This window comes from Dermacentor andersoni, chromosome 5, assembly GCF_023375885.2.
Source record: "Dermacentor andersoni chromosome 5, qqDerAnde1_hic_scaffold, whole genome shotgun sequence".
NCBI lineage: Eukaryota > Metazoa > Arthropoda > Arachnida > Ixodida > Ixodidae > Dermacentor > Dermacentor andersoni.
Genome location: NC_092818.1, coordinates 25,499,730 through 25,516,482, shown reverse-complemented (window position 1 = coordinate 25,516,482; position 16,753 = coordinate 25,499,730). Strand labels below are relative to the sequence as shown.

The following is a 16,753-nucleotide window of genomic DNA, read 5'->3' as shown; positions in this document are numbered from 1 at the left end:
ACACCCTCGTTGGTGCGATACCATTTTGACAACTCCATGGTGCCAAAGTTTGCGATTGAGAACACAAAAAATGACCCAGTACAGTTACCCTTCTCTTTTATGGAACAATTCCGGAAAACACAATTTTTCGGCACCAACGTTCAGTACATTGCCTAACTGTGATTGTATGATACGTTTCTGGCTGCTAGATCCCTTGTAAACAAAAAAATGACATGAGTCATGCACAATCTAGAACAGTAACTGCCCGCCGCAGCAGCTTCCCTGCGGTACTGATTGCCTGTTTGTCTCACGTGAGAATGCCGGCGCGCACCAAATTCCTCATTCCGGTATCGGCAGATCTCCTCCAGGGTTGTCGCACACTGCATCCACAGCTGTCGCCGCAAACCTCACTGCCATAAGCAACTTCACCTTTCTGTTTCCCAGCATATGTGTCGTAGCTCTGTTGGAAGCGTACTGCACGCTTTCATTTAGCGATAAGCCAAACGTGCTGCTGTCTCCTGCTGCAGGCAGCACTGTGTGTAGGGAGCGTCATGTTCACCCTGGCAGCATCATATTCCAGCAATGCCCACGTGCTTTCCCCTCACTGTCTCAAAACATTACACAATAGGAAAATGAAAGTGTGCCTTGGGCCACTTGAGACGCCGCTCATGGTGGTGTGTTGTGCTGCAACGACTCATGCAACGCTTCACATTATGTAGTTGTCAAATACAGTTGAGTCTGCCAGTAGAGTAGAACCTTGTTGACACATTCCCATTATGTACATTTTCCCAGCACCTACATTTGTAATCGAAAACACAAAAAATTACCCAATTGAGTTATAATCATTTTTTACCGGTTTACACTTCCTGGAAAACAATATTTTTTGGCACCGACGTTCAGTACATCACCAAACTGCGATCGTATGATACGTTCTCAGGCTGCTATTATAAGCATGTAAGCAAGAAAATGCGCGAGGTGCGCATGATCGACAACAGTATATAGCCGCCTGCCACGTGTGAAAACAAAGGCGCATACGTTTTCTTATTCCGGTACCAGCAAATCTCCTCCAGGGTTGTTGCACACCGCATTCACAGCTGTCGCCGCCAAGCCTATTGCGAAGCATCTTCACCTATCTGTTTTATAGTGCATGATGCATAGTTCCATTGGTAGCACGCTTTTAGTAGGCGATAATCCAAGCATGCCATAGTTCCCTATTGCAGGCGGCACAATGTGGCCATCACATTTCGCTTCGACTGCATCCGGCGTCGCCCACCAGCTCAATTTCATTTTGTTTTCCCGTTGCCCTCTTAAAACAATGCACAATAGGCTAACAATAAGCGTCTCGGGCCACCGGAGCCCCACCATCTCTACGCGCATCGGCATCTTGTGCCGCAACAATCCACGCCATGCTTCGCATTATGTAGATGTCAACAATAGCTGTGTCTGCCAAATTTTTTAGTTACTTCAGATTATTTATTTATTTATTTATTTATTTATTTATCACATACTGCAGGCCGTGAGGCCCAAGCTGGAGTAGAGTACAGAAATATAACAATGTTAAATTGCAACATCCAAATTCAAACAATACGAGCAGTAGGAAATAACTCATAACAATACTAACATGAGCTAAACAACATGGTCACTTATAAGGTCAACAGAATCCACACTGTAAGCCGGCAAAGAATTCCAATCAGTGATTGTGTGAGGAAAGAAAGAACGCTGAAATAAATTAGTCTTAGCAAAGTATGGGGCAAGAGAAAGGTGGTGGGAATGTCGGGTTTGTCTAGTGGTCAATAATGCTATGTAAGGTGAGCAATTTAATCCAAGTTTCTGGTTAATTAACAAATCTAAAAATGTCAAATGAAAAAATTTCCGGAGGGGTTGAATGGTAGGGAATCAATTCGATTCCATTAGTTTTGAGATGGAGTCGGTTCGACTGTACTGCGAAAAAATGAAACGCACAGCTTTCCGTACGTTTTTCCGGTTAGTACGTGTTCTTTTTTTTTTTTCGTGCGGATTATTTTCAAGACATATTTATTTATTTATTTATTTATTTGGTTACTATCAAGGTCATGGAGACATTACATATAGGAGGGGTAAATATTTATACAAATCAATAGAGGAAGGAGAGTGAATGAGGTTCTACTGTACTTTAATGACTTCGGATTGTACGTTTTCCCAGTTAGTATGTTTTTGTCAGGCTTTTTTCTCACTACGAGGTTCTACTCTATCTTTCTTTAGTGTCCGTTTAATCTGCAGACCTGCCAATAAACTTTAACACTCCAGGTCCTCAATAATAAGTTGAAACTTAAGAAGGTCATCTCCAGCCTTGCTGAATACGTACATAACTTCAGTGTCTCTTCAATGACCCAGGATTTGTTGGGAACGAGCACTCGGATCGCCATGTGAGGGAGCTGCTGGCCATGTTCAACCGCATAGCCTGCTTGGACTTTCCTGAAGAGAATGTGCCATGGTTCCACGACCAGTTCTACGCAACACGAGCCTTAAACGGTAAGTAAACGGTAAGAAGAGCTCTTTGTTTGACGCTGCCGCTGGTAAGATGTGGCACATTTTGAACAACAGAGTTCCACTCGGGTTGAGAAGGAAAACATCAGAGGATCGTGACAAATTGTAACGCGGAAACATGGACGACAGACATGCGCTACTTCTCTCTTAGCGCTCTTCCATTGTCTCTTTGCTGGTCCTTCTTTGTGTTCCTGTGCTGCAATTTGTTATGAGGTCAAACCAACAAGCTCTAGCAAGCCACATCAGAGGAAAAGGGTCAATGTTCCTGGTAGACCAGCCGATATACTGCTAGGAAAACTCGTTGGGTTTTCTTGTGAGAAGACTCAGTATGGCGACATTTTAGTGACTCCCGTTTCAAGTTGTTTGCTTCACGCAGTGAAAATCATGTCCTATGGATATCCTCAAAGTGGTTCGAAAATGTCCTGTGCGTATCCCTCACACTATCACTGGGCCGCACTTTCCATGTCTTGCGGACATCCCTTGCATGTCAGCAAGAGACGCCTCATGACATGCTACATACATTTTAGGGACATGTGCCAGGGCCTTTTGCACTGTGTTTGCAATGATGTCTATTACGTTCGCATCACACGCTGTGTGAGAAATACAATGGGCAGGGCACCCGTGCACTAAAAACAGGTGCATCATGTGCGCACATTACGTGTACATGCGTGTGAGTGGAAGTGCAGTATGCTCTTCATTCTTCTAGACGTTCTGCCATGCACAAAGGCTCATTGAACTAACTGAACTTCTAAAAGCAGACTGCATCAGAAAATTTGCAACGCACAACGTACACGCGAGCTGCAGACATGACAGCTTCGAATTGTAATTCAAACAAGTGAGGAAACACAATTTTGTTATAAGGAAACTTAAAGGCAAAGCCTCTTGGAGGACAAGTAGTCACGTGCATGCTGAAAAAGGTGAATGTGCCATATCCTTGGGACATCTGTGGCAGGATATCCAAAAGTGGACATCTGGCAGATGCCCCATTTGTTCCTGAAAGGATGCACTGACATTGGGACATGATTTTTATGTCCTATGGACTAAGTGCTTTTACTGTGCAAATACCGCTTCATAAAATGCACTTTATTTTTAAAAGGCTACAGATAGGTGTTGTTACGTCCTCAACACCACAGCACCTATCCAGAAGTCGACGCAGCGTTGACACCGACTCTTGATGAGTCCACAAAGGGCCACCACCCCCACCGTTACCTGACAGACTGAACTAAGGTTGAAACGGGGCCCTCATCCAATGCTACTGAACAACGACGGCGACTTTGGATTCACAGGTTGCCTTCCTACAGCATATTCCATACCATCAGGCTACGGAGGCTACTGCAGAGTGTTGCAAGCATGGGCGTGGTATCGCAATGGATTGTGAATTGTGATTTGCTGCTGGACAGTCTTCAGACTCCCTAGTCGACTCGCCTAGGGAAGACGACGGTAGGAAAAGCAGATACTTTTCTAGCAGTAGGACAGAGGGTCCCGATGTGAACTCGGACGTTTAACTTGCTCCGGCATGGAGTGGGCTTCTGTAACTGGAGCTGTGTAACTAAGCAATAAACCCTTTTTCCTTCATTCCTACAACCTGACGTAGCCGTCGATGGGCTTGGTGGATTCCTTGCCCTAACGCCACCCTAAGCCGCAACAGTATGCAAAATTGGCTTTACTGCCTGTGGGTTCTGCGATGGTTAAAGACTAATAACACTCTGCGCTCATAAGCCATAAAAGCATATAGTACAGTAGAAAACAAGAAGAAAGGGGGTTAACCGAGGGGCCCGATTTTTATTAGTCATATCATACGAAGCCACCAAACACTGACACCAAGGACAACATACAGGAAATCACTTGAGCTTAATAAACAAAATAAAGAAACGATAAATTAATAGAAATGAAAGTGGATGAAAAAACAACTTGCCACAGGTTGGGAGCGATCCCACAATCTTTGCATTTCTAATGCGATGCTCTACAAATTGAGCTACCACGGTGCCGTTCCCTATCCACTTTCTTGGGTATTAATGTTTCCTAGTAGAACCCTGGGAGTGTTAGCCAGCGCCACCACTCACAAACCTTGGCGGCAGATGTAGAACATCCTTTCTGCTGCAAGTGTCACGAGAACGTGATCTTTTTGGGTGAAGGCAACCGGTCAATAAACCCACACATGCTACCTGAAGGCATCAATATTGCCGGATTCGAGACACTCGTTATGTAATAATCAAGAAGAAAGGGGTTTTATCGAGGGGCCCAATTTTTATTTGTCATATCATAAGAAGCCAACGAACACTGACACCAAGAACAACATTCCTTGTTTCATTTATTAAGCACAAGTAATTTCCCCTGTGTTGTCCTTGGTGTCAGTGTTCGTTGGCTTCTTATGATATAGTACAGTAGAAGTAGCATATGCACATCAAGGGCCAGTCACAGCTTTGCCTCTTGATGCAAATGTTCTTGCTCCGATTTATTAATGGTGTAGGTGTCAGGACTTCTCTGTTTGCTCATGGATGCAGCACTCCTACCATTCCTTACAATATCTTTGCTAGATGCAGCTGTACTGAACAAAGCAGAAAGTTCCAAGGCGTACTTGACTTCTGTGAATTTCTCACAAGTGTCATAGCTGAGTTATTTGCTGAATAAGCGCGAGTTACCGAACTGCAGTTTTTTTTTTTCTTTCCAGAAATGGCGAGCTCTAAGTTGGTGCCAACCTGGGTACTGCAATGGCAAATACATTTTTGTTTAACTCAAAAAGAATTTGTGCAAATGAGCCAACCAATTACATTCACTAATTTTTCTTATGTCACGATGGAGGCAAACTTCCTTAAATATTGGCACCTCTCAAGAATTTCATATTGACTTGTGAAGGCAAAACGGGCAGTCATAGTTCAGTTTTGTAGGCAGAACGTGTACAGAATTCTCTTAGGCCCTGTGTATTTAATCACAAAGTATAAAGAAATATGGCCACCATAACTCGTACTAACTGAGCTGTCCTGCTAAGAAAATCAGGACAGCCACATCCCTTTTAGGTGTGCCGCATCTTTGCTCTTTTAAGCTGAAGGTGATCGTAGAATGCCAGTTGCCTTTGCTCATTGTTTTCTTAGTATCATATCAAATTTTTAAAAAGGCCTTACTCTCCTCTTGGTACAAGGATTCAAAGTTTATCCTCACTTGTAGAAATTGTATGTGCATGTGACATGTTTCTGTAGACCAGTGTTTCTTAAGCTGCATGTCATGGAGGGTCCAACTGTATGTACATTCTGCTTGCCAGAGCAGAGATGAATTTTCAGTTTTGGTGCTCTTTCAATGCCATTTCTTTAGGATTAACATAAGCATATATATGTGTGTGTGTAACGGAGGACAGGACGCTGTCTGAAGGCAGAGGTAGACGAAGAATAAAGGCAGTGTTCGGGTGACCATGTTTGTCTTCATCTGCAACCTCCTGCTCGCGTCACACAAGTCGACAGGATAAAGACCTGGTAGCCACCTCATCAGCCTCACATCACCATGCAAGTACTCAACACCACACCGTGAACCCAGAGCGCGCATTTCCATCACCAACACCGACAAGCATCATGACCGCATCCCCGCAAGCCTTGGACATACCGAAGTACACCGGATCAGCGGACAATGGGCTCGTGGAAGACTGGTTTCGCCTCCTCGAACGCCACGCATCCGTTGCATCTTGGGTGGAACAGGATATGGTTGCCAACTTCAATGAATACGTCATCGGTGAGGCATTTCGCTTCTATGTCACGCACATTTTTGAAAACAACGAATCGTGGGAGAAACTAAAGGAAGAGATAATCAGTCAATTTAAAGTATAAGTTGCAGACTCCCTCATTATCCAACAACTGGAGACACTGCAACTGGATCGCCGCAGTCACCCACAGTCTCCACGTAGCGATCATCATCACTACTGACCAAAGCCACATATGACTAGATCGTCGACAACTTCCCCATACTTCCGAAAAGACGAAGCAGAAGCACACACCTAACATGATTCCACCGCACACAGTGGACAAAGTAAAGCCTCTGTTTGCTGAGCGATATCCAGCTCTTCATTGAGCGCAAACCTTCTATCAGGTTCCTTCACCATGCAGAAATTGCCATTATGCGCGTCTTCACCATGCCGTCAGACAGCTGTCGTCATTGAAGCATAGAATGCATTCAGTACTTCTTATACATGTGGGCCGCCACCTAGTTTCAAGTCCCGCGATTCTTCTATGACACTCATTAATTTGCACTCGCATGAAAACTTAAATTTTGCTAAGACAGTGCCATCACTGGAAGCACGTGATGAAGCTACATTCGCTACAGCATTGTCTAGTGATTGAAAATCCAGGATTCCAAGCCGCATCAACTCAGATAACGGTACCATTCACACCAGTCAATGAAAGAATGCAGCTATTACTTCCAGCACTGACATGATGCAGACTGCCTTCCCGCGAAGACAACAGAAGCAAACCACAAACAGCATGCGCTCTTTTCACAAGGAAGGCAATGCACGTTCAGTGGCTACGGATGAGCCATGTCCATTTGGAGACCAAACTGCTTCGCAACACACAAGCTTTCTTCCGTGTACAACACCCTTAAGAACTACTACCATTGCGGAAACGTCACAAGTCTTAAGCGTCGCACCCTGTCAACTGACAGTAGCACCCATTCGTCATGTTGCTGTAGCAGACTCGGAAGACTCAGACAGTACTTTTCCTACCAAACAGGCCTCCCAAAAGCATGCAGTGTACCAGCTACCCACAGATCACCACGTCTAATTGCGAAACAAGTCAGACACATATTCTGATGGAAAAGCTACCTCAGCAGCTCTCGCAGCAACATCAGAAAGATCAACATAAACTCCATCAGCAGCCTCACTTACCATGATGGCAACTTCAGCGCAGGTGACGACGCAGCATCGCCAAAAACACAGATGCGACAAGGAACACGTGAACTCGCTAGCCAACCATCAGAAATTAGACGATTCACGTGCCAACGATGCATCTCATGTGAGCGGAATATCTTAAAGAAAACTCGCAAAATGCATCTTTTCATCTGCACTAGCTTCGAGCGCAACCATCGCTCCTGCTACTTCAAAGCGCTCTAACTGTACTCAGTTGTGTCAAGAGCTGGATGTGTATGACAATCGGTGCTCACAATTTGCATCGCATGTAGACGTCGTCCGAATCGCAACAGTCAGGCCCATCCTCCAGAGTTGCGCTGGTTGTCACAGGACTGCAATAGCTTATTCTGAACTTTAATTAGTATACAGAGTTAAATCGGGACATTGGATCAACTGCACCTTTGGATATTTGGTTAATTTTTAGTCTCTCATTGCTCCCTCTTGTGTTGCTTGCTGCACACACTCTTTTGGGAGGAAGGGGAATGTGTAACGGAGGACAGAACGGAGGTGCTGTCTGAAGGGAGAGGTAGACGAAGAATAAAGGCAGTGTTCAGGCGACCATATTTGTCTCTGTTCGCAACCACCTGCTAGCGTCAAACACGCACACACAGACACACATATTGTTACCAAGACGAAGGATTACGAACTGGAGACAATTTACAGAGTATATTTACAAAGGATAACTGCAGCTCTTTCCAGTTCAGCCGACAGCTCGAGAGCCAGAGAGCATTCGTCGTCTTCGTCGGAGCACTCGCGTGCATCGTCCACAAGAAACACGCAATATGTATGCATGTATCATTATCCCCGGCGGCAGAAGCACCGTCCCGATACGTCTAAATATCGGTGATAACAGGAGAGTAGTATGGTTTGAGGCGTGCAACATGCATAGCATCAGTGAAATTCAGAACAGATGAGGCACTGGTGCCTACTGGGGCGATTTTGTGTATAACTGGAGTCATGGCACTCAGCACTTGATATGGGCCTATGTACCGAGACAATATATATATGTATATATATATATATATATACATATATATATATATACATGACTCCAGTTACATACAAAATCGCCCGGTCAACTGGGGCACCCTGCCCTGTATATATATATATATATCTATATATATATATATATACAGGGTGCCCCAGCTAACTTGGACCAAGATTTTAAAGATACCCCAGAGCCCTAGAAAAATTGTACCAACTGCATGGTAGCTGTAGTTGTATGTACTTACGGCCAGTATTACGGCCAGTGCAGCAGAAGCTGAAGATGCTGTATTCACACAACCGAACAAGTCACGATTTGAGCTTGCAGATTGCGTATCACATGATCATACGTCACCCGTTCCCGCAGTGCTTTGCAATACAGTGGAGGGCCAAATAACCGTTGGTATTTTCGACTCGGTTGCATTCGCTTCATCGTCGCAGCCCATGCAAGGGCTGCTCTGTCTGCGCTGTCATCCTCCGCCGTGTGAATGCTTGCTGCAAAGTGATCCGATTCACATCCTGTGTCATGTTCCTGATTCGTCTGCTATCACGTGTGTCGTACGAATCCAGCTTGATCAGCATCACCAATGAGGGGTGGGGAGGGGGGAGAAAGAGCCACTGAGTGAAGTCCCAGCATATGAGTTCTATGCGGGGACATCATTTTTTCCTGAGAGGTTGTTATTGCAGGTCATACACGGTGGCGCGTTATTTATGGAAGATACTAACGTGTTGACATAACTCGTGAAATAATGCTTATCATGTAGAGTATAATATAAGTGTTATCCACAAGATGAACTGCGAAACGGCATGCAAATGGCAGTCTAAACGGCCGCCAGACAGAAAACTTCAGTGGACATGGTCTCCCTACAGCAGCCAGTTTTGTCTCGCCAAAACTGTAGAATTGGGCTTCAGCAGACATGGTTGCATCAAGAAGCCAAATACATTCTTCTTATTAAAATACATGATTTTTAAATCAACCCTTGTTAAAAAATATTAACGAGTATTTTTGGTAGCTCTCTCTGCTTTGGTTAATGGCTTTTAAAAATCAAAATATACATGTATGTGTATCTTTGAGAAAAGTAAATTTTCAGAAGGCTTTTAAAGATGGGAGGGTCATGGTAGGCTTGGTATTACTGAAAGAAGTTGTGTACTGGAAACGTTTGAGGAACACTGCTGTAGGCGCTCACCCATATTCCAGTATGATGATCTGCTTGCACTTCAGAAAAGCGCACGATGCACTTAGCAACAATTTTAGTGATTGCAGAAATTGGTTACTGAAATATTCGATAAACCGACGTTCGTACAACTGAGAGTTTACTGTATCTAGAAAGCATGCGTTGCCAACCCAATGGCAAAACCCTAACATACGACAAACTATATACAAAGCCAGTTAATTGAAAATATTGTCTTAAGTCCTTGCACACGACGTATTATGAAGTTGAAAATATTTACATAAACTCATCGTTGCTGCGTCCGACGACACATCGTTGGGCTTGCTGATGCGTCGTAGACTCGACGTCGCTGTGTCCGACATTTGGTCCACGGTTGGCCTGCTCCGGGGGTCAGGAGGGTGGAGTGACCAAGGTGCCTGGATCGCCCGGTCAACTCCGCAAGCTGCAGATCGTAGCCGCAGAGAATCCGGGAAGCGGCGCCGTCAGCCTGTAGCTGCGGCTTCCGGTAGGAGGTCCCCTCAGCTCGCGGGTCGTGGCCGCGGCAGCTGAAGAACTGCTTCCACTGGGTGGCCGCCGTCTCCACGATCCACCCGTCCTGTTTGACCTCCAGCCCCTTCTCCTCGCCTCCGTTCCATAGCGTAGCTGGGCCGCTCTCTTCAGCTACGTGTCCCTTCTCCCATTGGCAACGTAGCTGCTTGTGCACTTTTGCACTTCTCCTTTCATATTGTATTCTTTTTATTTGTACGCTCTTATTTTCTATCTCCTTTTTTCTTTATTTCTGCTACCGACACCTTGTGTCTTGTTTTCTTCTTATCTTCTGCTTTTTCTTCTTCTTTCTTTCTTCCTTTATTGGCTCATGACATATTATGCCCACCTTCAATAGTTTTTACATTTGAAAAACTGCTTCTTTTTTCTTGTATTGGATGTTTCCATCGTCTTCATATGTCAGTCCAACGTTCACACTTGATGCCTTCCACCATTTTTGTCATTTGCACCACTGAGTACCTTTCCCACACATCACTTCACTTCACTTATTCACTGCACCGTACACATCATCGAGTTGACTATTCCACACAAAAAAGTAATTGTCCAATACTCGAAAGCCACAACACTTCTAGAGTAAACTGTTATAACACTTGTCACGCCATGTACTATGAAGTTCTACTCATAAAACCTGCTCCAACATTTTCTCTTCCCTTGATGTATTCTACATGGAAGCTATATTCTTGAAGCGCAAGGCACCATCCCATCACTCTGGAATTAGTTAACTTTGCTTTATTTAAAAACTCAAGGGGTACCCGAAATGCCACATTAGGATTCCGACAGCTCCAGCTCGACGACAGTGAGCAAGCGCACATGACAGCCTTGTCTACACGCTCTTTCTGGCAAAAAAAGAGGTGCTTAGATTCGCATGCAAACTTTTCTCCAAACTTTTTTTGCAAAAATAGTGGGGGGTGCTTAGAATCTCGAAAATATGGTAGATAGATGGACAGATGAATGGACTTACAACAGGTGAGGTAGGCAAAGAATTCTAATTGCATTAAAGAAATTATAAGTGAGTAAGACTTGTCCATGGCACTTATAGGTTTAAAAGGGTACAGATACATACAGTTGACTCCTGTTAATTCAATCTCGATTAACTTGACTTTTTGCTCAAATCGAATACACAGAAATGTCTTGGCAAGAAACTGTACATTGCTATGAAAGGAGAACTTGTTTAGTTCAATAGCGAAAACATGTTATTTTAGGTAATTCAACCCCCACAGCTGCCCCCTCGTATTCACAGCAGATACAAAATGTTTGAAAACATGGGAAATTCAGCAGATTGTGCTACTGGTTCCCTACGGGATGACATTGACTGCTGCAACATGTCTTGCAGTGATGATGTGGACTTGTGCTGTGGCCTGGGCGATGTCTCTGTTGATGATTTTTGTCAGCACTGATGACAGTGTTGAGGTCTGTAAGCCACTGACCAGCGCCAACGTTTGTGGTTATTGTAATGCTGTATTGAAGTTGTCCGTCGGTGACCACAGACTACTCGAAGCAAGAAAAGAAAGATTTTAGTCTATTTGTTTTGCCACTGCTTGTTCATTCGACCAAAACTTATGCTCCGGCAAGGGTCGAATTAACGGTACCCGACCGTTCTTTTGAAAATGAAGTTACATGCACACATAAAAAGATGGCACTTAGCAAGTATGGTGGTTGGGAAACCTTCAGAGAATATTTTAATTTAATACTCAAGTTGGTTTCTAAATGCTGGGCCTGGCGTGTTCAAGGTTACTGTAACGTCATGACACAGCAATGTCTGCTGACATTGTTTAGCAGACATTGGCTAGCTACAATGAAGTTCCTCATAAAAGAAATGAATTGTAAGAGTGCTTCATGCATTTCTTCTGGCTGCACTTGCGTGTACTAAAATTGGTTTTGAAATGCTGGACCTGGTGTGATCGAGATTACTGAGACTTCACGGCACAGTAAAATCTGCTGACGTGTGGCAAATAGGCTAGCTACGATTATGTTGCTCATAAATAAAATCGATAACAAACGTGCTGCATGCATTTATTTTGGCTGCATTTACATGTAGCAGCTGTAGCATTTGCAGGAATTGAGCAAGCCAGGATATCATGATATCGCGATGCAGCCACCTCCTGAGTACACAAGCCGAAACTTGTTCATAGGCGGTGTTCCAATATTTGCCATGGACTGCATAGTAGATGGCTAAGCAAACAGTGGCCATCTTAAGTCTCATTCCAATTATGACGAAGCCATCGAAGAAGACAGCATTGAAGTAAAAAAATGATTCTGATCACTTTGCTGCCCATACAAAGTGGCGGGGCTGAGCAGAAGAATTGAAAACTGAACTGGAAGGTCCTTGGTGCACAAGGAAATGTAGTCATGTTTCCTATGCACCTAATGTACGCGATGCGTTTTTCATAGGTTCACACAAGCAAAGAGTTAAATTACAGATATTTTTGTTTCACCTTGTGGTGGCATCACATCGAATAGACGTCTTTCAGGCGATTTCAGATGCATTTCATTACTTCAGCTCAGAGCTCTCTTCTTGCCTGTCTACTATGTAGATTGTCATAAATGCTGGCCGGAATTAGAGAACACACATAGAAACAAGTGTTATGGTAAAATATTTACCACGCTCTGACACTCACGAGTATATTGTCTAGGATGTAGAGCGCTTGCGCCTTCATTGACCACAAAAAAAAAAAAAGAAAGGCGGGGTGGGAAGGTTGGAAATGTCATGTATTGGAGTATACCCCATCAAGATGGAATGAGCTGCGTTTGAAGCAATGCTGTCTGTGTTACTTCAATTGCAGCTCGAAGACAATTCACTACCCTGCAAGGGGAGGTTCAGGACAACCTGACGCATGTCCTAGGTGGAAGCCAGTTTGTGCAGTCCCACGTGTTTGTGCCTTACAGCTACCATCTTCGTGAGTTCTTGCTTGTTCATCTTTTCTCGTTTTAATTTTTACTCCATGGCAAATTGTTCTGCCTTCCGATGTCTTTCACCGAAATGCAGCCTTTCTCATCACTCACTGAGTGGTCAGTTGTGATGTAAAGTCAACAATACCCATACACGTGCACACAGGTCGGTGACACCCACCACACTGCAATTTGACATGTAGTGTCTGGTTTCCTGGAAAGCTTATAGACGCCACGAGAGACACTTATTACCCTCCACGGTAGTCTAGTGGCTATGGCATTTTGTTCCTGAACTCTTGAGGTCGCGGGTTCGATCCTGGCCACATTCTGATGGGGGTGAAATGCAAAAACCCTCATGTACTTAGATTTAGGTGCACGTTAATGACCCCCTTGGTGTTCAAAATTGATCTGAATCCTCCCGTTACGGAATGCTTCATAATCAACAGATCGTGGTTTTAGCACATAAGACCTCTCCCCCACCCCACCCCTAAAAAAGAAAGAGATATTTTGGAACTATGTCATTCATTTTGATGGTCCCTTCAGTCATGAATTGCAATGGACTGTTAATAAGTGTGTCAGTGTTTCATAATATTATAGTGAGGTGCAGTAGATTTCTTTGAAAGGAAGTGATATTGATCAATGAATCAATAACCCGAAACCAATAAAGATGGTAAAGCAGTCTCCTCTTGCATTTTCTAGTGAGTCCCCACAATTTCAAAATAAAGAAATATAATTTGATGTACGGGCAATCATGTCTTATTTTCTACATGAAAAGAACTGAATTGCCGACTTTAAGCACTGGCAAAAGGTGAAGAATTGGCTGAAGCCATTACAGGGATGCAAAGAGATTTCCTTCACCATTCATGACAGAGTGCGACATGTCAAACAACCTGTCAAACATGCCAGTGCATTTAAAAAGAAATAGGTATCATATGTAGCAGAAGTGTGCATGCTAAAGTGTGCTGGAGTCACATTGTGTAAGCAGAAGGTTCAGTTTACCCACAACTCAATGTCCATGCTCTTTCCTTGCCAATGCTGCGCAGGAAGTGGCAATAACAAGTCACGTGCACAAGTAAGCATGTGTGCCGTGACTGAAGGAAGCAGTCGAGGGTGTCGGATAAGGAGTGCAGCTTAAGAAGAAGCTATGAAGCTCGGAAACATAACTTAAGAAGTGATGGACAACACCGCAACCAGTGGCATAGATTGTAGGTCAACATTAAGTACCAACAGCGACGAAACTTAACTTTGTCTAAATTGGCAATAAATTAGTAGTAATGTACTACCAAAATTGGTTGAAGACGAAATGCACACTTGTCAGTGAAAAAGCAAAAGAAAATGTTTTTTGATGTCCTAGCACCCTACACGGGTGCATTGTTCACAATGAACGAGGTGCATGACCGTCATTGTTATACACGTGCCGAGTGGGCCCCCGTGAATTTGCCACACAATAAATTTTGCTAGAAACCTCTGGAATGTCCATCTCATACAATGATTGTTGCATCAATTTACGTACAATGAACGAAACGCACTGCAATGCAGGGATGCCACGACTGCCCGGTGCATTGACTAAGAGGCATGAACTGAACTCAACTGGCTGGCATGTCCAAAGATTTGTCGAAGACATTGCTCTGTATCCTACAAGGGGAGGCCCCTGACATTATCTGTAACAGACGTTAAAAAGATTATTGATGACATTCACAGTGCAAACATATCAAAGAAAAAATGGGTCCAGCAGAGAGTGAAGGAGCGTCCTTTCCTCTCTACCTGTCCCTTCCTTCGATGTGTGCATGCTGTGAACACCATCGAAACGAACTGTTACCAACTTGCCTCAGCTTTCATTCCAAATTGTCAAGTTATGCTTGTTCTGTTATGTCTCGTTTAGTGAGAGATTGTACACTAGACTTTTGTTACATGGGAGTGAACTGGGTTTATTAAACAGTGGGGTACAATTAAGGATACTGCAAAAGAACTGAAACCTGGGCAAGTTGGCATACATTCCTCTTGAGGACCAAGTGCCACCAGATGAAGGATGACCGAAGAAAAGACCAGCATCGGCTCTCGTGTTTGTCTTTTTTTCAGTCTTCCATCGTTTGTTGGCACTTGGTCCTCAAGATGAAGGTACACGTAAGAGTGTGTAAACGGGCGAGGCGATGGAGGGCCAGACACAACTTGATATTTTGTCTGCTTGAAGTGTAGAGGAGGAGGAGGGTCATAGTGATAGAGGAAGCGGGGTATTCAGAAGAATACCCCGGCCACTCGGCCAGCTGGTAACTTCACACAGGATGGTGGTGCCATCTCTCTGTCCTTATTGTAGCAAATCTCTAACACACCACTGGCTATGACACTCTGGCATGACGTCACAGGTTCGACTCATAGCCGGCTAGGGAGAATGCAAAACTGCTCATGCTCTGTGCTTGGTGCAATTTTAATTGTCCCTATTGTAGCATTATCATCCTCCCATTACCATCGTCAGTACTGCCTGCCACGACTGTGCGAGCATGGAGTTTACCAGGCTTTTGGCATGTATTTCCCACTTTTGTCAATACACTTTACCAGGCCGGTTTCTGTGAATGCATAAAAACAAGGCAGCTCCTGGCTGCCTGCATTGGTCATAATATGCACTTCCTACTTGCTCACCGTCATGACAGCAAAAATTAAATGGTGAAATCAGCCTTGACCTAACCTCATGGAATCCTGAAGATAGTATTAGCTATATTTTGTCCTTCTTTATAGTATAAAGATCAGCTGTTAGGCCAAAGAAGAGACACCACTGATTTGCGAAAGTGTTTCTATTTGTCTATGATTTGTATTTTCTTTGCTGGCGTTTTTTCTTCATGATGCTCAGTTTCATGTACACCGTCCCTGTAAAACTTGTCACACAGTAGCAGCAAGTACCTAAAGCACGGTAAGTCATGTGAATGCGCAGTCATGGCAGCCAGTAATGGTGACGGTAGGGTGACAATGCTACACTGAAGCACTAATAACCCCAGGTGGTCAAAATTGAACCAGAGATAAACAAAAGCAGACCTTGCACCTGAAGGAAGCTGATAAAGTTACATTTATCTACCAATTATTAGCACTATAACATAAAATAAAGATTTTAACGCATCTTTGGTCCAAGACCCAAATGTATGTGTTGTATAAGTGTTGGGCAGTGTTTGGGATAAGGTCATGGATCTTGCCAAGTTGATCATGTGTCTTTTCTAGCGCTCTTTTGTGAGTTGGACGCTTCAAAGGCACCTGTCCCACTCAACAACAGCAGTGGAAAACACCGCAAGGTGCCGCACAGCCAAGCTCCAGCAGTCTCACGTAGAGCTCACAAAAGGTACGTAGGGCTAAACAGAGTTTTTTACATATGTACTGGCATAACATTTGCGACTTGTCTTTTATGTTTTTGCATTAAATGAACACCTAAGCTTTCTAAACCATAGAAGAAATACTGCCTAGTGTCACAGCACTGTAAATAATTTATTACAGTATTACTTGTTTCATGAACCAGTTCATGGTTTCAGCACCAAGCTGGTGCATGTGTGTGTCATGATGTCACGATACTCTGGTTGGCTCTGTTCCTGCGATTGCTGCGGCTGCCACAAGCAAGCGCAGCCTGAGGAAATGTTCAGAGTCTGTGCAAGCGCTGATGCACCTAACACTGACAACCGGATCAGAAGCATCTACCACTTGTTTTAAATAAAACACATCAGGTAATTTTGAGACAGTAGGCCTGGAACACTTCAGCACATTATATTTAGAATTGTTATTCTCTTCTGAG

General features: G+C 44.0%; 1 protein-coding gene across 4 annotated transcripts in view; it reads left to right on the top strand.

Annotated features, from left to right (window-relative positions):
- The window catches only part of LOC126529970 (FAST kinase domain-containing protein 1, mitochondrial-like), a 48,272-nt gene that overhangs the window by 20,608 nt on the left and 10,911 nt on the right, over window positions 1-16,753 (top strand). For 3 of the 4 annotated variants that reach the window (XM_055070164.2, XM_055070163.1, XM_050177434.2), the window contains 3 exons: window positions 2,353-2,490; window positions 12,879-12,992; window positions 16,192-16,309. In XM_055070164.2, the coding sequence (XP_054926139.1) occupies window positions 2,353-2,490; window positions 12,879-12,992; window positions 16,192-16,309 (370 nt within the window). The remainder of the gene's footprint in view (window positions 1-2,352; window positions 2,491-12,878; window positions 12,993-16,191; window positions 16,310-16,753) is intronic. The other variant, XM_055070162.1, reaches the window with a different exon arrangement.